Source organism: Erythrolamprus reginae, chromosome 1, assembly GCF_031021105.1.
Source record: "Erythrolamprus reginae isolate rEryReg1 chromosome 1, rEryReg1.hap1, whole genome shotgun sequence".
NCBI lineage: Eukaryota > Metazoa > Chordata > Lepidosauria > Squamata > Dipsadidae > Erythrolamprus > Erythrolamprus reginae.
Window position 1 is genome coordinate 128,888,667 of NC_091950.1, and position 27,884 is coordinate 128,916,550.

Below are 27,884 nucleotides of genomic sequence, written 5' to 3' on the forward strand. Positions count from 1 at the left end.
CCTTTTTTTCCTTTCTTAGCATTTTAATTGTATAATATCATTGGTTTTTCACATCAATCTTCTCTAAATTTCAGGCATTTCTGACAAAGATTTGGTGGGGAGACATGTCAACATCCACCCCAATTTTGAATCTGATCTGTGGATTTGGGTGCCCTTTCCTGATTTACACTAACTTGATTGCATTCAGGTATGAACCATAGATTCTTTTGCATCAAGAGGGGGGGAAAAGTGACTGCAAGCATACTGGTTGTAATGGTAGGTGGGAATAGCTTTGGAAGACGGGGCGAAGTGCCAAAGCCTAGAAAACATAAATGAAATTTGAGTGTGAAGAAAGAAGGGTGGTAAAAGGATATAAGAAGGGACCTCTTTAGTTTTCAGGAGTGTAAAAGTGTGAGACAGAAATACCTCGAGACTTGCAAGATTGTTAACATAACCATACAATAAAGATGCAGCTGGTACTCCTGGTTCTGTTTCTTATCAGGGCTATTTTATTAGTTTAACAGTGACCTGCAAATACTGAAATGACAACAGAATATGTTCCTTCTATACTCTGAAAATAAAATTGTTGTGATTCAGCCTGAGGCTCCTCAGGGACCGGCTGCGTCTCTGCTGGATCCAGGCCCGGAGGTGGAGGACAGTGAACAGGAGGGGGAGGACCAGGCAGATGGGGGAGAGGAAAGTCAGGAGGAGGATGAGGGGGAGCAGCCTGAGAGCCCCGGGGGGGGGGCTCTCCCCAGCCAGTAGCCTGGCCTCATTGGATGAGGAAGCACAGGCTATAATTGACATGAGACAGAGACGTGCAGCTCAGAGACGGACCAATTAGAAAGGTATTGGCATCATTGAATTGGCAACAGCTGGGTTTGGGTGTGGTTCTCCTCAGCAGGGTTTAAAAGGCAGGCAAGCCCTTTTAGCCATGTGGATATCAACTGGGAGTTCTGTGAACCTGCTTTGCTTCTCGGCATCTCTGATCTTGGCTTGTGGCCTAGAAGACTGGAAGACTTGGGGGAGGCGTATGTTTGTTATCTCCAGCGTTGTTTTTGACAGCAAGAATCCTGTTTTACTTCATGGCCTTCGTGAAACATCTTTGAAGTTTCAGCGTGTTCCTGTGTGTAAGGACATTTTCTGTTACCTGTGTTTGCTTTGAATTCTATAAACTGCCTTTGATTTTTACCAGTGTGTCTGGCTTCTCTTTTTGGGTTGGTGTTTGCTGGAGGGACCCAGACAGAACAAAAATAAAATACTTTCTCCATTTAAAGTATGTTCTTATAGCGAAAGCTTGCTCTTTATATCTGCAATTAGAATATATTTCAAAAAGTATAGTCAACCCAGATTTTGTTTTAGAAAAAAATACCATGTTTTTTTCTTATCGCTCACTTATTGCTCACAATCTTTAGCCCTCCATTCCTGACTTCTCCTTCTCTTTAAAGATGACTTATTAAGGCCTAGGCATCAGTGAAGAAAGTTAGAACTTTGAGGACAATTTCGAAAGATCATGAGGACATTTTATCCAGGTGAAGGACTAATGCAAGACTCCAGCTCTTTGATATCTGATTGGCACTGGAAGGGGAACAGCTTGTGGAAATCAAGAGCTGGGTGGGAGATAACAAGTGAGAAATACCAGATTCAGATTACTTGGAAATAAACAAGATTATTTTTTACCCAACTCTTTTATCTCTGAGTCATATCCTTACTGGCAGGAATTGGATTTTTTGATCTTTATGATAGATGGAAATGGGTAGTGAATTTGTTCCTAGCAGATGCAACCAGACAGAAAGCTCTTGTTTTAATTTCTGTGTATTATGCTGTTGTTTTACTTTTGGCTAGGGAGGAAACAAATGGTCAAAGATAAGTGGTTATAATTCAAACGATAAGTTTATTATTTCTCTGTGATTGGAGCATGCAATTACCATATTTTTCAGAATATAAGATGCACTGGAGTATAAGACACGCTTAGTTTTGAGGGAGGAAAATAGGAGGAAAAAATCTACCTACCAGGTATTCATCTGGCTAGCGTCCTTAGTCTGGTCAGCTTCAGCACATTATTTTATCCCTTGGTTAGGGCTGAAAAAACCCTTTTGGGGGAGGGAGTAGCAATAAAAACAAGCCTGCAGAGACGTTTCAGAAAGAGTAGGAATGAAAAATCCTGCAAGTCCAGAAGATCGTTAGGGCTGAAAAAAACTTTTTCAGAGAGAATGTAGTGAAAACAAGCCTGCAAGATGGGAAGATTATTAGCACTTTGTTAGGGCTAGAAAACAAACTTTTTTTTTTAAAAAAAGCTACATTTAGAGTATAAGATGCACCCAAATTTTCAGCCTCTTTTAGGAGGGAAAAAGGTGCATCTTATACTTTGAAAAGTATGGTATGTTCCTGACGCAAGGGGAATCGAATGATTCTCTTCTCACTGTTTTTATCAGGGGAAAAATATCATTTCAGATCTTTTACTTTGCTGCCTATTATAATGCTATGATCAAGTGTTCACATTTTCAGAATTCTAGCCAGCAAAACGTTGTGTTTAGAATGATATTAGGTTTAGGTTTAGAACAATATTATTCCTAGAACATGGCACTTATTATAAAAGCCATATTCAGAGGTGGTTGCATTCTCTCCATTACAGCAGGTCTTCATTATGCCAGTATTGTATTCTCCTTTGAAACTAAGCATTCCACCTGTCATACTTGGCTTTCTACGTTACTTATTAATTTATAAATCAAATGTTGCTCAACTCATAGTGATTTGGGGTAGCATTTTAGCATAGAAACCTTTATACATGATATTTCTTTGCAAATGTCTCTGCACTGTTCCCTTCTAATATATTTAATTAGCTATTGTATTTTAAGTTGTCTTTTCAGTCAGTTTCCTCTGTACTGCATTTCAGTTTCAAGTGTTTCTAAGTTGGACTCTGTATGAATTCTGCTTTTTCCATGTGTCAATTTTAAAATAATTATGCCATGGAAGTTATAAAATCACGCAACTAGAAGGGATCAAGATTGTATGCATCACTTTTCTGAGTATGTAAGCCTAACAGCCACTAGGAACAATACATGTTAAGATAATTAGCAGAGTCACTTCATCCTTTTATCACTTTCATCCTTTTATTCACTTGTCCAGAAGACTTACAATTTTGCATTTATCTATGTAACAAGCTTTACCCTTTCATCACTTCCATCCTTTCTCATATTAGTTGTCTCTTTCTCTTCTGATGCATGCAGTTTAGGATCTCGCTTGATTTACTTTATCCCCATAATGGAGAACATGCTACCGATTCTGATAGATTTGTGCAACTTAAGCTTTCCTATTATAATGTTATTTCTTAAATCAATCTGTTTGCTTTCATGAAAGAACCAGCCTCTAATAATGACTATATTTGTAACTTCTCTCACTGAACATCCTTTTCACTGTGTAAAACTTTTGGCTATTTGGCAAAAGTTATTTGACCCAGAGCAGAAAGAGATTTAAAGATTAGACAGAGAATTAAAATAAAAAAATAAATCTAAAAGAAGACTTATTGGTGTAGAAAGCCTATTGGTAGGAAAGTAGTCAGAAGTGCTACCTATCATCCAGCAAGTAGAGCTGACTATCAAGTTGATGTAGAAGGTGGTCCCACTCGGTCAAGGACCTTGGAATACTAATAACTAAAGAATCTAAGTGCCAAAGCCCACTGCAACAACATCGCCAAGAAAGCCTCAAGAGTTGTTAATCTAATCCTATGTAGCTTCTGCTCTGGAAATCTCACACTACTTACCAGAGCTTACAAAAATTTCGCCAGACCCATCCTCGAATACAGCTCATCTGTTTGGAATCCATATTGCATTTCTGACATTAACACCCTCGAAAATGTCCAAAGATACTTCACCAGAAGAGCCCTTCACTCCTCTACCCAAAACAGAATTCCCTACGAAACTAGACTTACAATCCTGGGTCTTGAAAGCTTAGAACTACAACGCCTTAAACATGATCTAAGTATTGTCCAAAAGATCATATGCTGCAATGTCCTGCCTATCAAAGACTACCTTAGCTTCAACCACAACAACACAAGAGCACACAACAGATTCAAGCTTAATATTAACCGCTCCAAACTTGACTGTAAAAAATATGACTTTAGTAATCGAGTTGTTGAAGTGTGGAACTCATTATTGGACTCCGTAGTATCATCCCCTAACCCCTAACATTTTACCCTTAGACTATCCATGGTTGACCTCTCCAGATTCCTAAGAGGTCAGTAAGGGGTATACATAAGCGCACTAGAGTGCCTTCCGTCCCCTGTCCTATAGTCTCTCCTATATCTCGTATTTCTTCTCTACTATATCCTCTATAACATTCATTGTGTATTATTGTGTATTGGACAAAATAAATAAATAAAATAAATAAATAAAATAGAACGAGAAAAGGGTAGCTAATGTGCTGGAAGAGCTAAGATAAACAAAAACTAGGAAATGGCAAGAAGAATGAAAGTTTAGTTCAAGAACATTTGCTACAATATAATCAGAGCAATCATAGGAGGCAGTAGAATTGAAGTGAGGAGCATTCAAACCAGCAGGCAGCAGAAAATGATGCTCTTCTATCTCTAATTGATAATATGGTACTAGCTGCTTTTTTGACATTATCATTTGCAAAGATAAGTAAGAATGGAGTTGGTAAATTATTCTGATCTGTGCTTCTAGCATCCATGTATTTATGCAATTGTTGAATGTATGCACTTGCATTCCTGCAATCAAAGTAGCCTACCATCCATAAAATCAATGCAATGAAAAATTGAAATCAATTTGAATAAAATACCATTAAAACAATAGTGAAAAGCTTGACAATAAAGATGCGTTTTTGCCATTTTGCTACAATCTCGGATAGAGGAAAAAACAAACAGATTTATTTGTGTATGAGTGTGTGTGTCTATATTCCACAACTGCATCCCCTCTGCCTTTCAGAGCTTTACCATTGGCTTTCTTGCTCAGTTGTCTTGTTTCTCCTTCTTTCCCTAAACAACTAGCGCTTTCCCCTCTGTTAGGCCCTCAAAGCTATTTCTGTCTTCCTTTGTTTCTTTTTCTTTAAATGGAGTGCTGCTTCCTGCGTTGCTTTTGCTGTAATGCCTCCTTCCTTTTGAGCTCCAGGGTGGCCACTTACTACTTCATTTTTTTTTTTTACTTCAAACATTACTACAAATCTGTACTTACAAATTTGTAACTAGAGTTCAGAGATGCCACGGGCACCACAGGGCATGTCTATTCATTTCCCTTTTGTTTCTAAAGGCACCACCAATAGAAAGTTTTTTATATATTCTATTTAAAGTGATGTATCAACAGCCTGATTTGACTTGTCTCAGAAAGAATGTGTGTCCGTTGTATAGAAACCTGTGTCCCAAAACATGTTCCTGCATCAGGTTCATTTTCTCTGGATATCATCTTGTTCACATGTTGACAACTTTCAGCTTCTCTTGAGCTAACTAACGTTGTGCATAGAAAAGGTATCCTTCAAGAGGGAAGCATCCATAGGGATGTTGATGGTGGCATACCAATAGGCTAGACTAGACTAGACTAGACTAGACTGGACTGGACTGGACTGGAATGGAATGGAATGGAATATAATTCTTTATTAGCAAAGTGTGATTAGACACACAAGGAATTTGTCTTATTTATTTTATTTATTTATTTTGTCCAATACACAAGATTCATTGAAGAGTAGTAATATATATGACTTTTGCAAAGCCTTTGACTCAGTGGTCCACGACAAACTACTACTAAAATTCAAATCCTATGGCATCTCAGGACTCCTCCACAACTAGATTACTGCATTCCTGTCAAATAGGCAACAAATTGTCAAAATTGGTAGCGCCATCTCCACCCCCGCCCCTGTCATAAGCGGCGTTCCCCAGGGAAGCGTACTAGGTCCTACTGTCTTCATTCTCTACATCAATGATCTCTGTGACCATATCGAAAGCAACTGTATTCTTTTTGCCGACGATGTGAAACTTTTCAACACCACTGATAACACACTCACCCTCCAAAAAAACCTGGATTTTGTCTCAGACTGGTCTAACACCTGGCAACTTCAAATATCAACCAACAAATGCTCTACCCTCCACATTGGCAAAAAGAATCCTAACCGCACATACAAACCGAATAAACAATCTCTCACTGCTAACCCACATTCTGTAAAAGACCTTGGAATACTAATATCGAATGACCTAAGTGCTAAAGCCCACTGCAACAATATCACCAAAAAAGCCTCTAGAGTTGTTAACCTGATCCTACGCAGCTTCTGCTCAGGCAATCTCACTCTACTTACAAGAGCCTACAAAACTTTTGCCAGACCAATCTTAGACTACTGCTCATCTGTCTGGAACCCATACCACATCTCACACATCAACACCCTTGAAAATGTCCAAAGATATTTCACTCCTCCACTCGAAACAGAATATCCTACGAAAATAGACTTACAATCCTGGGTCTAGAAAGCCTAGAACTACGGCGCCTAAAACATGATTTGAGTATTGCCCACAAGATCATATGCTGCAAGGTCCTACCAGTCAATGACTATTTCAGCTTCAACCGCAACAACACAAGAGCACGCAACAAATTCAAACTTAATACGAACCGCGCGAAACTTGACTGTAAAAAATATGATTTCAACAATCGAGTTATCGAAGCGTGGAACTCATTACCGGACTCAATTGTGTCAACCCCTAACCCCCAACACTTCTCCCTTAGACTCTCCACGATTGACCTCTCCAGATTCCCAAGAGGCCAGTAAGGGGCGTACATAAGTACACTGGAGTGCCTTTCGTCCCCTGTCCAATTGTCTTTCCTTTCTTTCACCTATCTTATATATTCTCTTCCTTTCATATATCCTCTCCTCTAAGTCCACTTTCACCCTCTTTTATATTATCACATGTCTATTTTTCTTCCTATGTATTTGTGTATTGGACAAATGAATAAATAAAATAAATATATAAAGAAAAGGATAGAAGAAAAGATATAAAAATAGAGGAGAAGATATATGAAAGGAACAAAAGATAAAGGAGATAAAGGAGAGACAATTGGACAGGGGACGGAAGGCACACTTATGCACGCCCCTTACTGACCTCTTAGGAACCTGGAGAGGTCAATCGTGGATAGTCTAAGGGTAAAATGTTGGGGTTTAGGGGTTGACACTATTGAGTCAGGTAATGCTTCGACAACTCGATTGCTAAAGTCATATTTTTTACAGTCAAGTTTGGAGCTATTAATATTAAGCTTTAATCTGTTGCGTGCTCTTGTGTTGTTGCGATTGAAGCTGAAGTAGTCATTGACAGGTAGAACACTGCAGCATATGATCTTGTGGGCAATACTTAGATCATGTTTTAGGCGTCGTAGTTCTAAGCTTTCTAGACCCAGGATAGTGAGTCTAGTTTCGTAGGTATTCTGTTTCGAGTGGAGGAGTGAAGGGCTCTTCTGGTGAAGTATCTTTGGACATTTTCGAGGGTGTTGATGTCCGAGATGTGGTATGGGTTCCAGACAGATGAACTGTATTCAAGGATGGGTCTGGCAAAAGTTTTGTAGGCTCTGGTGAGTAGTGTGAGATAGTGTGATATGACAGAAGTGGCATCTTGCCCATTTTGCTCCTTGTTAATGCCACTACTTTAAGAGAAAAAAAAAACCCCTCTCTTAAGAGACTTGTTTTTAGCTTCTATACATAACAATGTAAATTGTACTTCCAGAGTCTCACAATTGTTCTCTTCCCCACCCCTAAAGTTCTTTGGGCTAAAGTGTACCATAACTGCCAGCTCCACGTGTATATTTTTCACCAGGATATTTAGATGCAATTTTGATCGTTTGAATTGCATATTAAAAATCTCAGAGGAAGGATTCTGCTAATTTTAGTTTGGATTTGTCATTTATGCTGAGGTAAATTTGGTTTTAATTTTATGCTGAGACAAATTTTAATAAGACAAATTCATACATTTTTTTGTAATGGTTTGTAATATAGTTACGCTTGTATGCATTTTTTAAAGCATGGCTCAAAATGTGCAAAGGGAGCATCTGTTGCTGTAGCTTTTTTGGTATCAATCTCAAAGATGAAAATTGTATTGACACTTCAATTGTGAAAAAATAAATCTGTTTTCAATATCATTAAGCATTCAATTTATTTCTTTGCAGTGAGGACACACAGTCAGTAGAGGACTCAGAATCATTCAAACATCTTGACAGCCTTGATACAGAAAGGACTTTGCTGTCCTACACAGAAACTAAGTAAGATTACATATGTGGCTATAGAAATACTGTATTGTTTTTAAAGATGCATTTATTGTAATTGTTACGAACATTCAACCATGTTAAATATAAAGCGTAATCTAAAATTGATTATTTCTTTACAATATTTAAGCTATACTTTACCAGACATTTGAGTCCCTCAATTTGTTATTTTAAACTGTTATGTTTGACAGTTATTTTTATGAGTGTGAAAACCCACCCTCACAAATGCAGAGAAAAATAAAGTATGTCAGTGCCCTTCCATAATTCACAACTGTGTGGATTCTCCTTTTGCATATATCAAAATGTTTCATGGGGCAGTAGGGCTTTCTATCATTGTGTCTTTAGAAGTTAGAACTATATGTGTTTTTGTCTATAGAGATTTTCAGTCATCCAGGTCTGAAAACTATGATTTTTCAAAAGGCAATCAGAGTTTCTTTGTTTTGCTTAAAATTTAATTTAATTTAATTTAATTTAATTTAATTTAATTATTTAATTTAATTTAATTTAATTTAATTTAATTTAATTTAATTTAATTTAATTTAATTTAATTTAATTTAATTTAATTTAATTTAATTTAATTTAATTTAATTTAATTTAATTTAATTTAATTTAATTTAATTTAATTTAATTTAATTTAATTTAATTTAATTTAATTTAATTTAATTTAATTTAATTTAATTTAATTTAATTTAATTTAATTTAATTTAATTTAATTTAATTTAATTTAATTTAATTTAATTTAATTTAATTTAATTTAATTTAATTTAATTTAATTTAATTTAATTTAATTTAATTTAATTTAATTTAATTTAATTTAATTTAATTTAATTTAATTTAATTTAATTTAATTTAATTTAATTTAATTTAATTTAATTTAATTTAATTTAATTTAATTTAATTTAAAATTTAATTTAATTTTTAATTTAATTTTTAATTTATTTGAGGGTTATAGAGGATATAATCAGGTAAAATGTATTAAAGAGAGAATAGAGGAGAAAATAAAGGAGTAAAATATAACTATGAGAGAATAGCAGCAAAAGATATAGGGATAGAAGAGAAGATATATGAGATATAGCAGAGACAATAGGACAGGAGACGGTAGGCACTCTGGTGCACTTATGTACACCCCTTACTGACCTCTTAGGAACCTGGTGAGGTCGACCGTGGATAGTCTAAGGGTAAAGTGTTAGAGGTTAGGGGATGATACTACAGAGTCCGGTAGTGAATTCCACGTTTCGACAACTCAATTACTAAAGTCGTATTTTTTACAGTCAAGTTTGGAGCGATTAATATTAAGCTTGAATCTGTTGTGGGCTCTTGTGTTGTTGTAGTTGAAGCTGAAGTAGTCTTTGACAGTCAGGATGTTGCAGCATATGATCTTGTGGGCAATACTTAGATCATGTTTGAGGCGTCTCATCCAAGAATCTTCATAGTTCTGACTGGATGCTATTTGGCAGTACTCTTTTTGCAGACATCTAGACAGGCTTTAAAAAAAATGAAGCAGTCTTATCAATGCTTTTCTCCAATAAGAACTACAGTATAGCAAAATTATGGTTAGAAATGTTTGATCATTGGGAATAATTATCTTTTTACCTCCTATTCTCAGGGAACATGCAAATCCAAGAAAGTCTTTCATTGTTTTATGAAATATATTTGTTGCCCCTAAGCTTCACTGAAATGAATGGAATATACAGCCAAAAAACTTGTAATTTAGGAAATAGTTGAGTTCAGCCCCTAGTTAGGATGCCAAATACTTGTCACTTTGGCTAAAATATATACATTCTTTGTGTGTTACTGAAATCTTAAACATAAATAGCAAGATCTAAATCTACTATGTTGGGAAGCCTGGTTCCATTAAGTACAAAAAGACAGTTTGTGGCTTTTTAAAAAATATGTTGAAAAAACCCCCAAGCTTTATTAGTCACTAGGCAGTTTGAATTCTGCTTCCTGCACTGTTTCTTTAATGATGAAATTTAATACAATATCCACCCCAACCATCCTTGCTTTTGATATTCCTGCAGTGAAATTATTACTGCCGTTTTTAAAATATTAGTTTGTTGCTATGGGAATGGTTGGGATGAGCACTCATATCAAATGCATATATAACTTCACTGCAGATTTACTCACCCAGAGCTCAAAGGAACTGCTCTTTTTATAATGGCTACATTTAATGTTTAATAAAACTGCCAGGGGAAATTTTAAAACTGTAGTAGGAGTCAGTTCCATTGAGATTCATTCAAAAGCTTTCCTTCTATAGAATTCTTTATTGGCCAAGTGTGATTGGACACACAAGGAATTTGTCTTGGTTCATATGCTCTCAGTGTACATAAAAGAAAAAGATACATTTGTCAAGAATCATGTGGTACAACACTTAATGATTGTCATAGGGGTCAGATAAGCAATGAAGAAAAAATCAATATTAACAAAAATCTTAGGATACAAGCAACAAGTTACAGTCATACAGTCCTAAGTGGGAGGAAAAGGATGATAGGAATGATGAGGAAAAAACTAGTAGAAATAGAAGTGCAGACTTAGTAAAAAAATTGACAGTGTTGAGGGAATTATTTGTTTACTAGAGTGATGGCGTTCGTGAAAAAACTGTTCTTGTATCTAGTTGTCTTGGTGTGCAATGCTCTGTAGCGACGTTTTGAGGGTAGGAGTTGAAACAATTTGTGTCCAGGATGTGAGGGGTCAGTAAATATTTTCACCCCCCTCTTTTTGACTCGTGCAGTATACAGGTCCTCAATGGAAGGCAAGTTGGCAGCAATTGTTTTTTCTGCAGTTCTGATTATCCTCTGAAGTCTGTGTCGGTCTTGTTGGGTTGCAGAACCAAACCAGATAGTTATAGAGGTGCAGATGACAGACTCAATGATTCCTCTGTACAACTGGATCAGCAATCATTGAGTCTCTCATCTTTACCAGACATTTGTTATATACTTGTTCTTCTTCTTAGAGTCAGCTCCTAGTGTTCATTACAATTCACCACCAGTCACTTTGTGAATTAAAGAACAGCAATATAAATATAAAATAACCAAAAGAGACATTTTATCGGATGAAATCCACCAGAAGTCTCATAATAAGGTGTTTTAATCAAAGTATGCTATCATTAACATTGATTGTCCATTGGAGAGCATTCCATGAATCAGAGTATAATTTTAATCTTTTTTTTTTTTTAAAGATTCAATTTAAAAAACAAACATTAAAATTTAGTCTAACATAAAAGTAAAGCTAGAAGAAAATAAAAGGACAAGTTAAAAAGTGATAGGAAAAAATGCATCAAACAAATATATAATCAAAATGGCTGTCAACATTTTCTAGTACAGAGATTATAAAACAATACAACAACCTCTTTCTATATTGTTTATTTCTAAATAATAATAACATTTTTAAAAACCATAAAACACTAATCAATATTCTGAAAAACCAATATTCATAATAATGTCCTCTCTTTATTTTAATCTAATACATAATTAATTGTCAAATATGAATAAATGTATGTTTGAAAAACTACACTATTTTGCTAGTCCTTAAATTCCAAAGTCAAAAGTTGTGTGTGTGTGTGTGTGTGTGTGTGTGTGTGTGTGTGTGTGTGTGTAGGATGTTTCTTATCGTGTGAGATGGGAAAACAGTGGTCTCCAGTCACAAGAAATTTAGTCAAAGTATTGTCTCTAAGCAAGCTGGTCAATTCTGCAATGTCAGGTATTATCTATTAGTTTTGAAGTCCGTTGACATTCCATTGTTGGTATTATTTGGATCTTCATACATTATAATGGCTTCTATAACCCACTTCTACAACCCTGTAGCTCTGGTATCAGCATTCTAATGTCAATAAAGACAAAACAATGAGACTCTCCCAGTCTCTGACCTGTGCCTGTCAACTCAGAAGTAAGCTATGTTGCATTCAGGGAGCCTTATTCTGGAGTATTTTAAATTTATTTCCAGGGTTAAAATGTTATTGTGCCCCTACTCCCCAAGTTTTCATTAAATGAGCTATTGTCAGCCTTCCAACGGTAGCTAGATGGACAGAAAACACAACCAATTGCCCAATTCCAATTTATTGTAAATCTACATCAACAGAATTTTGCAAGTCTGAAAATACAAAACTCCTGTAGTAGAAGTCTTCTAACTTAGTAACTTTAACACTTGTAGATTTCAAGTTCCAGAATTCTCCAGCCAGCATAGCATAGCTGGCTGGAGAATTCTGTGGGTTAAAATTCACAAGTCTTAAATTTGCCAAGTTTGGGGATCTTGGTCTCCTTTTTATAGCCTGATATGTCTGGAAGGATCCATTCTGAGTTTCTTTGTCTGCCCATTATGCAGCTTTGCTCCCTCTTATCTAATCTAAGAAGCATCTTTCTTCCCCTTTCTTCATTATCATTTCAAATATCATCATATCTATTCACATATTCATATGCTTTTTATCATAAATCTGCTTATGCTTGCTCATAAATTATCTTAAATGTAGATTAGAAATGCTTCTTAGATATAAGTCTCTCTTCAATTCATTTAAAGAGAAAGTGATGCATCACTCTTCACAGATAGGTACATTTGACTTACTGTGAGATTTGCACTCATCAGTTCTTTTGATGCTGTTTGCTATTCCCCATAGATGGACCGTAAGAACTTATTCCTGAAACATTATGAACATGTACCAATATGATCTGAATCCCAGGGGAAAAAAGATTGGCTATCTGTTGATTAACTTATCACTGGAATCAATGAGAGCAATTATTAAAAAGACGCATTAAGTATCCCTGTATTTTGATAAGTTGGGAAATAAATCTATTTAAATATAGCAATTACAATTGAATTGGGAGAAGGAACTTAACTGGATGCAGTTGCTTAATTTTTATGGAAGAATGATCAAGAATGATCTCTCTAAAGCCAGTCTGAGCCTTTGGTGGATTCATGTCCAGAAATGCATTGCTATAGGTTTGTTCTTTCACTTTTCCAGGGATGATGCCAAACTAGAAGCACAATCTGCCTCTGGGAATATTGCCTATGCAACATTTATGTTTACACGCTGGAAGAAATTCTGGACGGCTCCTGTTATAGTCTTTATGGGGAATGTTGTTATGTATTTTGCTTTTCTCTTTCTATTTGCCTACGTCCTCTTAGTAGATTTTAAACCGCCACCTAAAGGTCCCACTATCGAGGAGAACATACTCTACTTCTGGGTCTTTACCCTAGTCTTGGAAGAAATCAGACAGGTTGGTGATTTACTCAGTGTTGTCTGCCGTGTTGCTAAATGTATCAGCTCATTGGACCTCTCTAAACCAGAACCTGGCAGGAAAAGCAAGGAGAAAACAGCTAGTATTTTACTATAGACAGTAGCATCCTAATACAGACTGGAGCTTCTGTGCTGAAAGATTTATACAGCCAAGAGGAAAGAATGGCTCCTAATAGCTTTAGGAAGTAGAAATCTGCAAGTGGTTGATAAGAATAAATTATTGCATTACTTCAGCTGTTTCATATCCTTTCCATTTCCTCCTCTTTGAAGAGAAACTGTATACATCTGCATTTTTTTCAGCTGCAGCTATGCAAAAAGCCTTGAGCTACAGTACAGTCAATTGATTGCCTTCATTAAATGTTGGCACAGGAAAAACTGAATGGGATTTAGGATATTGCTGCAAACACACCAGCAAGTATGATCCCATGCAAATGGGCAGCATGGTCCATGATGACTTTTATATTCAACAACTTTGGGAAACTGACAGCTTCAGTGATGAATTGCTCTTGGGTTTGTTACTACAAGTATAGACCAGGGGTCGGTTCTAATTTTCCTCACTGCCAGTTCACTTCCTCCTGCACCATGTTGCTTCGTGCATGCACAGTGGGGGGGGGGAGATCTTTTTAAAAAAAAAAAAATCCAAAAAACAAGAGGGCGACACATGCGCAGTGCCGGAAATTTGGCTTCTGCACACATGGAGAAGAAAACCCCCCAGAAAAAATCACCCCCCACAAAAAAAATAAATAAAAAGATGGTAGCCTCCACAGACCAGCAGCAACCAAACTGGTTCCATGACGTCATTGTGAGATCACCAGTGGTTTGCTAACAGTTCAGGTGAACTGGTCCGAAGTAAGAGGAACCCACCTCTGAAATAGACTCACAAGTATTTTCATGATGTCTCAAACTAGAGCAGTGTTTCCCAATCTTGGCAACTTGAAGATATTTGGACTTCAACTCCCAGAATTCCACAGCCAGCGAATGCTGGCTGGGGAATTCTGGGAGTTGAAGTCCAGATATCTTCAAGTTGCCAAGGTTGGGAAACACTGAATTAGAGAAGAAAGACTTTGTCAGAATGCAAGAGCATTAAAGTGATGCTCTCTCCAACAAAAGATTAATCTCCTATAATCACGAAGCCTGAAAAAATGCCGTACAATGTATAATTCAGAATCATTGAATTAAGTTTTTTAATTCCATAGCTCCCATGTAAGGGTGCCAAGCAGTATTGGATTGCTACTAGAACAGATGAGAAAGGCACACCAGTAGCGAAAGTTGTGCTGCGTGCACAGCTTCTGTTCTCCTGCATGACATGCACACACTCCAGCATGTTTTTGCTTCTGCGCATATGCTGTCGACTAAACAATGTCGTCTGGCAAGACCCAGGGGAAGAGCCTTCTCTGTGGCGGCCCCGACCCTCTGGAACCAGCTCCCCCTGGAGATTAGGATTGCTCCCACCCTCCTTGCTTTTCGTAAACTCCTTAAAACACACCTTTGCCACCAGGCATGGAGGAATTGAGATATCTCCCCCAGGCCTATATAATTTATGTATGGTATGTTTGTGTGTGTGTATGTCTTGTTTTTAAATAAGGTTTTTTTTGATATTTTTAAATATTAGATTTGTTATTGTACATTGTTTTATTATTGCTTTGAGCCGCTCCGAGTCTCCGGAGGGGGCGGCATACAAATCTAATAAATTATTATAAGTATTATTATATAGGAAGCCTAGGAAAAAAGTGATCCTTATTTGTAATTGTCATATATACTGCTCAAAAAACCACATCCTAGATCTGAATGAATAAAATATTCCCATTGAATACTTTGTTCTGTACAAAGTTGAATGTGCACAACAGCATGTGAAATTGATTGTCAATCAGTTTTGCTTCCTAAGTGGACAGTCTGATTTCACAGAAGTTTGATTTACTTGGAGTTAGTATATTGTGTTGTTTAAGTGTTCCCTTTATTTATTTTTTTGTAATGTTGAATTATTGGTGAAGAAATGAAAGCGTTAACATAATAGCTGTTAACTTGCAGAGTTTCTTTACTGATGGAGGCATGAATCTAATCAAAAAATTCAAGCTCTATGTAGAAGATAATTGGAACAAGTGTGATATGTTGGCTATTTCCTTGTTCATCATTGGAATCATGTGCAGGTATGTGGATTCATATGTCTTCCCCTCCAACACCTTTTAAAAAAAGTATGATAGAAGAGATGATACGACAGAAGAGATGATACAGTGCTGAGAAAAAAGTTCTAAAAGGCACTACATGTCCAAGCATGAGAGATAACTATCAAGATACAGTAGTTCTGTAGTTATCAAGCTAGCATACATAAATAATTCAGCAGGATTCATATATAAAAGAAAACTCTTTATATACAATAATATAAAACTAGATGCATGTATGCAATACCAAAGCAGCTCTTGCAATGTGATAGAGAGAAGTATAAGTAGCAAGGACAAGGACAAGAAGTAGAAGCAAGGAATAAGCAAAGACAAACAAACTCTTATATACACAGAACAGTTAAGCTAAGCCACGCCCAGGCTCCGAGTCATCTCACATGGCTCACAAGGAATCCTGTGTCTCAGTCACCAAACAGTTCCCATTGGCTGACTTCATAAATTCTTATACACTGTGTTACGTGTTTGTGTTTTAATTATGCCTTCTTATTGTGCTCCTATTTTATTTTTATTTTTGCAACTTTTTCATGATAACTGCCTTCCTCCTCTTATCAGGGTAGAAAGGGAAAGCATAAATTAAATATAAATACAAGAATGTTTCTTCACCCTCCAGAATGTTTAATTCAACCTTTCACGATGGTCGGACGGTACTCGCAATTGATTTTATGGTGTTCACTCTGAGACTGATTCATATTTTTGCCATTCATAAGCAACTGGGCCCAAAGATTATCATTGTGGAAAGAATGGTAAGTGCATCAATACAGAGAGAAATGAAAATATATGGGGCTGGTCCTGGTTTTCAGTCCAGCAGACTCGGGAGAAATTAGGCTATTAATTTCAAATGTCTAAGTATCGTTACATCCACCCACATAGATGCCTTTATTAATGTGTTGAAGATTTCCTTGTTGTCAATGTGCCATTTGCTGGGCACACACAAAAGGCTCTTCCCCCACTATGCCTTCCACTCTGCATTTAGAAACCTGCCAACTTTTTCCCCCTTGTTGCTTCCTTTTACTTTTTATCTTCTGCTGTACAAATCCCAGCCCCACAGAGTTGGCCTTTTCCGGGTCCTGTCGACGAAACAATGTCGTCTGCCGGGACCTAGGGGAAGAGCCTTCTCTGTGGCGGCCCCAACCCTCTGGAATCAACTCCCCACAGAGATTAGGATTACCCCCACCCTCCTTGCCTTTTGCAAACTCCTTAAAACCCACCTCTGTCATCAGGCATGGGGAAATTGATTCCCTTGCAATATGCTGATGATACCCATTTGTATATCTCCACCCCACATCAGTTCAGTGAAGCCGTACTTGGATCAGGAGCCTCTTCGCACAGTCACTCATGCTCTTATCACCTCACAATTGGATTTTTGCAATGCACGCTACATGAGGCTATCCCTGAAGAGTGTTTGGTGATTACAATTGGTCCAGAATGCAGCTGCACGAGTGGTTGTGGGTGCACCTAGGTATATTCACAATACACCAAGCCTCCATAAGCTGCACTAGCTCCCTATTGGTCTCTGGGCTCAATTCAAGTTGTTAGTTATTATCTTTAAACCCCAACATGGCTTAGGGCCAGGATATCTCCGAGACCACCTTCTACCTCATAGTTCCCAGGGACTGGTAAGATCCCACAGAGCCGGTCTCCTCCAGGTCCCATCAGCTAAACAGTATTGGCTAGTGGGTCCGTGGGGAAGGGCCTTCTCTGTGGCTGCCCCCTAAGATCCAGACTGCCCCCACTCTATTGGCCTTCCAGAAAGCATTGAAGACCTAGGTTTTCCGGCAGGCTTGGGGCTGTTGATCTTGCAATTTTACGAGGTCCGGCCTTGAATGATATGTATCTATGTGGCTTTTTAACTCTTTTTTCTTAATCTTTTATGATGTTTTTAAATGTATTTTATATCCTGTTGTAAGTCACCCAGAGTCCTTTGGGAGTTGGTCAGCATAGAAATACAATGAATGAATGAATGAATGAATGAATGAATGAATGAATGAATGAATGAATGAATGAATGAATCCAAATGTCAATGACTAAGTGGGCGTCTGGAGCCTCACGCTGCCTTTGCAACTGGCTCTCTGACGATCAACAGGCATGAGTGAACTGGGAGCATTTCACCCCTGGGAGAAAGTTAGTATAATATAGTGTTGAAGAAATAAAAAGAAATTTCACTCTTAGAAAATGCTTGTATTTATCTTCTAAATGCAATAGAAGAAGAGCTGGGGTGGCACAGCAGGTAGAGTGCTGTACTGCAGGCCACTAAAGCTGACTGTAGATCTGTAGATCATCACCGGCTCAAGGTTGACTCAGCCTTCCATCCTTCAGTGGTGGGTAAAATGAGGACCCGGATTGTGGGGGCAATAGGCTGGCTCTGTTAAAAAGTGCTATTGCTAACATGTTGTAAGCCCACCTGAGTCTAAAGAGAAGGGCGGCATAGAAATCAAATAGATAGATAGATAGATAGATAGATAGGTAGGTAGGTAGGTAGGTAGGTGGGTAGATGTCCTAGAAGTTAAACAAAAAGGGAAACCCTGACTACAGCAAAAGAAATTTCTCCTGCAAAAGCCACAGGAAGAGAAATTTGCTTTCCAATATTTGTGTGTGTGTGTGTGTGTGTGCTCAATTTGACTAAATATATGACTAATAACTTTGCATTCCAATATATTTGTACAGCATTAAACCATAATCGTCCTTCCTAAATCCTAGTTCAGCACTAAAGAGGATTTTCGAGAATACATGGTGACAAGGAAAAGAAATCCATTGTAATTCTCTTTGAATGTTTCTAATCCAAGCGCCCCCAACTTGACTTTTCTAGATGTCTTAAGGACTATAATACACCCAGAGGGGACAAAACGTTGGGGGAGACAGTTTCAGATATTAATTTTGCATTTTTTATTTTTTTTTACAGATGAAGGATGTCTTTTTCTTTCTCTTTTTCCTGAGTGTGTGGCTTATCGCATATGGTGTAGCCACACAAGCTTTGCTTCATCCAAATGACAGTCGTGCCGAGTGGATTTTCAGAAGGGTCCTTTATCGTCCCTACCTTCAAATATTTGGACAAATTCCACTGGATAAAATAGATTGTGAGTTTAATTTTACAGTTCCTCAGCAATCCTGCTTTCTGATTAAAGGGGCTTTGGCAGATGATAATAAATCAGTCCACAGCATTCTCATTGCGCTGTATCTGAAGTCATCTGTAATGCTTTTATTGTGTTCACCCCAATGAATGACATAATGACATAAAGTTTGTGCTGATTTGCATCAGTATTGTAAGTTTTATCATTGAATCAGACCACTAGAAACATTTAGTTGCACATAGGTAAAGCCATCATTTATATTAGATATACAGTAGTACCTCTAGATATGAGCTGCTCCACATGCGAGTATTCCAAGATACGAGCCACGATGGGAGCGAAATATCTGTTTCAGTTCCGAGCTGAAATTCGGGATATGAGCCGAGCTTCCACTAGGTGGCGCAAGAATCCTTGCTTCTGGTTATCTCCACGGGGGAAAAACAAAGTCTAAAGCCATTTGTTCCAGATACGAGCTGATCGACATACGAGCTCCATTCTGGAACAAATTAAACTCGTATCTAGAGGTACTACTGTATTAGATAAAATTGACAAAGGCACCATCATAAGGCAAATATGAAAGCATTTTGGTTACCTCTGGAAAAAGCCTGTTCTAGTCCTTCACCTTGAAAATCAATATGAAAAGTTTGGATTTAGGTTTAGGTTAGATTCAGTGTATCAGTAAGGTTTATGACAGATTCTTCCAAGTCCTTTGGCTGGGGTGTTTCTTCAGAAGTTCTGACAGAAATGGTCGAGTCCAGTTGTCCTCTTTTGCTATATCTTCTTGTTTTCCCTGTTAAATTATGTTCTACTTGGAGGCTCTGGTCCCTAGGCCTGTCTTTTATAGATGCTATTGCTGAGTGTCAGCTGCATCAGTTCACCTGATTCCTTTGTAAACTCAATGTAGTAGAATCTTGTTTTAGCAAATCATTCTGAAATAACAGTTTCAACCATCTTCCCTCCCTCCCTCCCTCTCTCTCTTCTTTCCTTTTCTCTCTTTTTAATAACTTCATGACCACAGTATCTCGCATGGATTTTGAAAACTGCACATTGGGTCAGCAGAGGAACCAGACGGCAAGTGACTTCTCGTGTCCCAGTGCCTATGCTAATTGGATGGTCATAGTACTCTTAGTCATTTTCCTACTGGTTACAAATGTGCTGCTTATGAATCTCTTAATTGCCATGTTCAGGCAAGTATAAAATGCAGGTCTATAAGAAAATATAAAAAGTCTTCCATCTGCCGCAAATAGAATAATAATATGCATGCCCATGCTTTGGGACTTCTATTTGTGTGTGTGTGTGTGTGTGTGTGTGTGTGTGTGTGTGTGTGTGTGTGTGTGTAATAGATGGAATCCACAAAAGGTTTTGCAAAGAAAAGCAGCAGCAAAATAAACATACTGAGAGTATATCTATATATTCTGAAATAAATCCTGTTGAGTAAGTTTAATGCAATTTACTTTTTGTTAACCATTTGCTGGGCTGACATGTTGCATATCCTGTTTCTCACAAAATAAGACATCCCCTGATAATAAGCCCAATCACGCTTTTTAGTACATGGCAATAAGGCTAAGCACTTATTTCACGGTTCAAAAAATAAATTAAAAATAAGAGTCTTATTTTGGGGGAAACACGGGCAATAGTTCTTGACTTACAACCATGGTTGGAACCAAGATTTCCATTGCTAAGCAAGGCAATTGTTAAGCGAATCATTCCCAATCTTGTGAACTGCCATGGTTATTAAGAGAATCAGTGCAGGTTTTTAAGCCAATCACATAGCTTTTAAATTAATCCAGCTTCCTTCCCCCCATTGACTTTGCTTGTCAGCTGATTGGGATTCAGCTTTCTATCCTTCCAAGGTGGGTAAAACGAGGACCCAAATTATTGGGGGCAATATGCTGATTCTATAAACTGCTAAGAGACGGCTGAAAAAGCACTACAAAGCGGTATATAAGTTTAAATGCTATTGCTATCACATGACACCAGGACACTGCAACCATCGTGAATATATGCTGGTTACTAAGTGCCCAAATTTTGATCATGTGACTGTGGAGATACTGCGATGGTCATAAATGTATCACCTTTTCCATTGTTATCGTGACTTTGAGTGGAGACTAACTGAATGATTGAAAGTCAAGGATTGGTCTGCTTCCTTAGCACTCAGGTCAATGAAATTTGGTTGTCCCAGGTTTGTCACAAAAGGAATTGCTGACAGAATCAGGAAGGTTCTCAATCCATTTAAAATGAAAACTTAACAGTAATATTATTCATCATATTATTAATATATTTCAATATGTTACTTTTGCAAAGTTTAAATTCTTAATAAAGTAGCACATGTTTTGCAATAACTAATTTGTGCAGCTATTTAAATAAATAGCCCTATCTCTGGAAACAATATATTTAACTTCATTTTCTCTGGCCATTAAAAAGGGAACACTTTTTATAACTTATGTGGAGTTCTAGACATTTGTCTTCATAAGACTTTTTATGAAGCATACTTGCTACCTTGGGACCTTTTAAAAGCTACTGAAAATATTTACTACGATTTGTGTGCTCATATTATCTCTTCCTGATCTAAAAGTCCTAAATAGCTCGTGTTCCTTCCAGTTTTGGGTGATGTGCCTTTGGGACACAGAACAAGAATAAGAATGGAAACATAAACTTTGCCTATTTTAAACCAAGGGACATAACAACACTAAAACAAATACAGCCTAAAATATTCTGGAATAAATGGAAACAGCTACATTCTCAGGTAGCAAATAAATATATCAGATGTAGATATTAAATGCTTGGATATCTCCTAAATGACAGTTGAAATATAAAGCAAGCTGATGAAACATACAGCTTGTGAATAGTATTGGAAGAAATTTTAACAAAATGGTGATGTTTTTTCAGGTATAGTCTCATTTGTCCTATTCATCAAGTTTGCATCAAGTTTGATGTCTTATGCATCAAACACAGATGAAACATAGAAACATAGAAACATAGAAGTCTGACGGCAGAAAAAGACCTCCTGGTCCATCTAGTCTGCCCTTATACTATTTTCTGTATTTTATCTTAGGATGGATATATGTTTATCCCAGGCATGTTTAAATTCAGTTACTGTGGATTTATCTACCACGTCAGCTGGAAGTTTGTTCCAAGGATCTACTACTCTTTCAGTAAAATAATATTTTCTCATGTTGCTTTTGATCTTTCCCCCAACTAACTTCAGATTGTGTCCCCTTGTTCTTGTGTTCACTTTCCTATTAAAAACACTTCCCTCCTGGACCTTATTTAACCCTTTAATATATTTAAATGTTTCGATCATGTCCCCCCTTTTCCTTCTGTCCTCCAGACTATACAGATTGAGTTCATTAAGTCTTTCCTGATACGTTTTATGCTTAAGACCTTCCACCATTCTTGTAGCCCGTCTTTGGACCCATTCAATTTTGTCAATATCTTTTTGTAGGTGAGGTCTCCAGAACTGAACACAGTATTCCAAATGTGGTCTCACCAGCATTCTATATAGCGGGATCATAATCTCCCTCTTCCTGCTTGTTATACCTCTAGCTATGCAGCCAAGCATCCTACTTGCTTTCCCTACCGCCTGACTGCACTGTTCACCCATTTTGAGACTGTCAGAAATCACTACCCCTAAATCCTTTTCTTCTGAAGTATTTGCTAACACAGAACTGCCAATACAATACTCATATTGAGGATTCCTTTTCCCCAAGTGCATTATTTTACATTTGGAAACATTAAACTGCAGTTTCCATTGCTTTGACCATTTATCTAGTAAAGCTAAATCATTTACCATATTACAGACGCCTCCAGGAATATCAACCCTATTGCACACTTTAGAGTCATCGGCAAATAGGCAAACCTTCCCTACCAAACCTTGCCCTATGTCACTCACAAACATATTAAAAAGAATAGGACCCAGAACAGTCCCTTGTGGCACACCGCTTGTAACCTGACTCTGCTCAGAATACTCGCCGTTAACAATAACTCTCTGATGTCTACGCTTCAGCCAGCTGCAAATCCATTGAACTATCCAGGGATTAAGTCCAATCTTCACTAATTTATCTATCAGCTCTTTATGTGGAACCGTATCAAAGGCTTTGCTGAAGTCCAGGTAGGCAATATCCACGGCACCACCTTCATCCAACACCTTTGTGACATAGTCAAAGAAATCAATGAGATTAGTCTGACATGATTTGCCTTCAGTAAAGCCATGCTGATTTGGGTCCAATAAGTTATTGTTTTTTAGGTGCTGATTTATCCTCTTTTTGAGTAGAGTCTCCATCATTTTAACTACCACTGATGTCAAGCTAACTGGCCTGTAGTTACCAGCTTCTTCTCTACTGCCCTTCTTGTGGATAGGCACAACACTGGCCATTCTCCAATCCTCAGGAACTTCTCCTGTTAACAAGGATTGGTTAAACAAATCAGTCAGGGGGGTAGCAATGACAGATCTGAGTTCTTTAAGAACTCTGGGGTGGATGCCATCTGGACCCATTGCCTTATTTATCTTTAATCGTTCAAGTTCTTCTAAGACATCGGCTTCTAAGATCACTGGAGCTGAATCCGTACAGCTGGAAGCAATGCTATATCCCTCTATAGTATTATTTTGTAAGGTGTCTTTTGAGAAAACTGAACAGAAGTAGCTATTGAAATGGTCAGCGATCTCCTTATTCCCATTAATGCATGTATTATTCCCGGTACTAAGCTTCCTGATGCTGCAGTTCTTCTTCTTCTTATCACTAATATATCTGAAGAAGGTTTTATCCCCCTTCTTTACAGATTTGGCAATTTCTTCCTCTTTTGAGGCTTTAGCAGCATATATTATCTGTTTCGCCTCCTTCTGTCTCATTTTATACACCTCTCTATCAGCTATACTTCCAGACTCTTTATACCTCCTATAGGCAGCCTTTTTTTCATTGACTATAGCCCTTACATCATTGCTAAACCATAGCGGTTTCTTCTTCCTTTTACCTTTAGTTATTTGTCTTACATACAGTCTAGTGGCTTTTAAGATGGCCTTTTTTAATACAGTCCACTGGGTGCTCGCTCCTGCCATTTTATCCCTCCCCTTTAATTCATGCTTGAAGATTCACAGGAATATTCTACCACTTTCAGGAATATATTAATTCAGCTCAAACTCAAGGCCTAGAACTGTCTCTCCAAATCACTCGAAACAATTACAGTATATCATGTTTCATACAAAATGAATGGTGAAATTCATTTTACCTCAGCAGAATCCGAACATGTTTACTGTTAGTGTTAATCACACCAAAAGAAGCTGGCAGACTGCTTCCTCAATTAGAAAAAACATCAAGAACTTTACACATTTGAAAACAATGTTTTGTTCAGCAATAAGATCTGTTGATACAACCCTTCTTCCTTATGACCCACCTATGTCGCCAGGCATGGGGAAATTGATATACCCCTCAGCTATTATGGTATGGTTTATGTATGGTTTGTTTGGGCTGTATGATTGCTTTTTATTATAATAGCTTTTTAAAGCTTTTTAAACATTGAATTTGTGCACTGTATATTGTTTGTTGTGAGCCGCTCCGAGTCTTCGGAGAGGGGCAGCATACAAATCTAATAAATTATTATTATTATTATTATTATTATTATTATTATTATTATTATTATTATTTTCAGTTACACTTTTCAAGTTGTTCAAGGAAATGCAGACATCTTCTGGAAATTTCAGCGATACAACTTGATTGTTGAATATCACGGCCGTCCTGCGTTTGCTCCTCCTTTTATCATTATTGATCACGTTAAGCTATTTCTTAGATGGGCCCTTAAGAAAAGCGAACACAAAAAAGAACATCTGGGTAAGCTATGGGGAGAATGGTAAGAACAAGTTGAAGATTGCATCTACACATACACACACAGAGAGAGAGAGAGAGAGAGAGAGAGAGAGAGAGAGAGAACACATATATTAATATATAATCATAAACTGTATTATCAGTTTATGTAATAGTAAAGTTTATTTCTATATAATTAGCTGTAGATTATTATTTTTAAAAAATTGAAATGATGTAGGGGACGAATAACTTTCCTCACTATGGTGCCCTCCAGCTTGTTAAAAATAAAAGCTCACACTTTCTTAAAAATATGTCAGCAGAAACCATTACTGCTATAGCAGAGAAAATAAATGATGAATATCTGTAAGATCCGAAGTTACAAATGCATACTATTATGTATATGAAATTTTGTGGACTGATCGTAAACTATAATTAAGACAGGAACTAAGATTCCTAACATTGTATGTTCTGTTGTGTTTTTGTGTATATAAAATAAGCAAAAAACAAAAAACCCCACAAAAAATCCACAAATGCATACTACTATGGGACATCCCTTCTATTACAAGAAGGTTTAAAATAGGCTACTATGTTTTAAATCAAAATAGGACATTTGTATAGATCGGGACTGTGAGGAAGCATTCATAATGGATATTAAGGTTTCCCACAAATCCTCCAGTGTAGAGATGAAAATTTGTATGGGGTAGCATTTCCTATGCTGGAGTGATGCCATGTGCATTTGTGAACTGGGTTAGTGAGCTTCTTTCAAAACACAGCAATTAGCCAATTATTGGAATTAGACTACCAGTAAGCAGTGTTCCCTCTAATTTTTTTTGGGGGTGGGCGGAAAAGAATAGTGTCTGAGCGGCAGTCCCTTCGGGACTGGGCGGCACAGAAATATTAAACAAATAAATAAACAAATAAACAAACAAACAAACAAACAAACAAACAAACAAAAAACCCACCCTGTTTTGCCTCAGAGAATTTCAAAATAAAATACTGTACTGTGTGTCTATAACAGTGAGCTCATAATAGGGCAACTCTATCAATATCAAAATGCCACTTAAATAGTTGAGCTAGTTTCAAACTAGATTTTGATTTTCTTTCTCTCTTCCTTACTCCCATTCTTTTTCTTTCTCTTTTCCTTCCTCTCTTTTTTCTATATGTTTCTCTCTCTTCCTCTCTTCCTCTCTCTCTCCTTCCCTCTCACTCTTTCCCTCTCGGCTTCTGGGCAGGTTTGGAAAACTCTGAGTTGATGATGATTTTTAAGTGAGCGATTGCTCACTGCTCAGCTTAGAGGGAACTATGCCAGTAAGTGGTTCCTTTCATTCTCACATTCTTAAAGTGTATAGGGAACTCAATGAAAATTGGGCATACAGTATTACTGAGGTGCCTCCAATATTCATTTGTTTGTAGTGTAATGTTTAAACCCTATTAGAAAACCAACGCGATGATTTTTCTATATTTTGGTGTTGCTTTTCTACCCCTCCTTTGACAACTTTCCCTACCCCAAATCTAACTCTCCCTTCCTTCAGAAAGAGATATTCCAGAAGAACTGGATCAAAAATTAATAACCTGGGAGATGCTCCAGAAAGAAAATTACCTGGCAAATTTGGAAACAAAGAAAAAAGAAAGCAACGAGGAAAAACTGAAAAAAATGTCAGACAAGTAAGTAAGGGTCAGCAAGTAAAATCCAGTTTGATGTAATTAAAAAGCAACTAACATATTTACATGTTTATAATCAGGTCAGGAGCAAATATTCTATAATTGGTGGCTTTATTATTTTGATTGTCATAAAATTGACGAACAGACTTACAAACATTAAATATATAGCTGGGGTTACAGTTACTCCTCTCATTCTAGACGTCTATTTGCATTCAGAAAAAGAATACACTATTAATTCATTAAATTTACATGCTAATTTAAACGAAAAGAAGAATTTTGTTCAAACATTATAATAAAAAGAATAAACAGGAGAAAAGGAAAAAGAAAGAAAAAAATCATTTAAACATATTTATACTTCTCCATGTCATTTACATTTTATTTTTATTTTTGTTTATCCACATATATACTTTATTCCAAATAATATAAAATTCTGATTCTTCTTGGTTATTCAACCGTCTTGTCATCATATCCATCTCTCCGCAATCTAATATTTTCTTTACTACCTCTTCTTCTTTGGGGACATTTTCTCCCTTCCAATTTTGCGCATAAATTATCCTAGCCGCTGTCAAAATATGAATTACTAAGTAAAAAATATCTTTCTTGTATTTCTGCTTCGAATGGGTAGCTTTATTTACTTCATTTTCATTCTTTTATTCTGATTCTTTTCCTGTTTCCTTTTCTCTTTTTGAAGCTGTTAATCCCACATGCAACTTAATCCAACATCATTGTTCTTCAATTAAGCCTACTGCAAATATCCACTAAACAAACATATCCTTCTGTAGGTGATATGGGGAATTCCAGCATTCACAAATGCACATACTTTATCTGGAATGTGACCCTTGCATGAAAATGTCAGAAATGGCATTAATAGAAGTTGATTTTTTTTGTGATAAACTATTCTGAATGCAGAGATGGACAGCAGATTCTGATGTTTAGAGCCCAGTTCAGACATCCAATGGTTCTTACAGGTTCACCAACTGAATTCTAACTAAAACAGGATTGCACAGAAGTGTTAACAAATACCTCCATGTTGAATCTATGTACAGTACATGGAATTTGAGTAGCAGGTAGCAATCACTCAAAATCCAAACTAGAAGGTATGAGTTGCTATAACAGATGGATGGATTCAAACTCATTGTTCATATCCTAGCTGGATAATGATTAATTCACAGAAATTATTTGCAGTAGAAACGATTTCTAAATATATCTTGGATAGATGTTCTACTGTTCTTCAAGATCTCCTCTATGACAATATTCTTCTTCTGACTCTATTCTTGCTTTATTTTAATACAGGGTAGACAGCCTTTTAAAGAATTTTAGTGGTCTAAAAGAGCAAGAGAAACAGCTTAGATCTTTGGAATCACAAGTAAGAATTTCTTTTTATGTTTCAATTGCACAATTTTTTATTTGCTCGTACATATATTTCCAAGATCAACATTAAGAAATCATGATAGTATTTTATGCATCAATCAATTTTTGTTTGTTTGGGGCATGCTTAGGTGAGGTGGATAAACAATTGTTTACGGCCTTCTCAAGAAGGATACTTCAATGATAAATGTTCCTTCAAAATATGTTACAGTCAAAGGACACTTTGGATTCCAAACCTAATAAACAGTTCATAGATTCAAGGGTCTCAATTAGACAAAAGAGCTTAGAAGAAACTACTGTATATGCAATTACCTAGAAGTAAGCCTACCCAGAAGTAAAGCTACTGAAGTAAATGGGTA

The 27,884-nt window shown here is 36.9% G+C and overlaps 1 protein-coding gene across 1 annotated transcript in view; it reads left to right on the top strand.

The window, feature by feature from the left end:
* The window catches only part of TRPM5 (transient receptor potential cation channel subfamily M member 5), a 79,594-nt gene that overhangs the window by 47,129 nt on the left and 4,581 nt on the right, over positions 1-27,884 (top strand). Inside the window, exons 15-24 of the mRNA XM_070735622.1 lie at positions 75-187; positions 8,130-8,222; positions 13,180-13,435; positions 15,484-15,602; positions 16,243-16,375; positions 18,532-18,706; positions 19,716-19,884; positions 24,344-24,522; positions 26,028-26,160; positions 27,451-27,523. Of these exons, the coding sequence (XP_070591723.1) occupies positions 75-187; positions 8,130-8,222; positions 13,180-13,435; positions 15,484-15,602; positions 16,243-16,375; positions 18,532-18,706; positions 19,716-19,884; positions 24,344-24,522; positions 26,028-26,160; positions 27,451-27,523 (1,443 nt within the window). The remainder of the gene's footprint in view (positions 1-74; positions 188-8,129; positions 8,223-13,179; positions 13,436-15,483; positions 15,603-16,242; positions 16,376-18,531; positions 18,707-19,715; positions 19,885-24,343; positions 24,523-26,027; positions 26,161-27,450; positions 27,524-27,884) is intronic.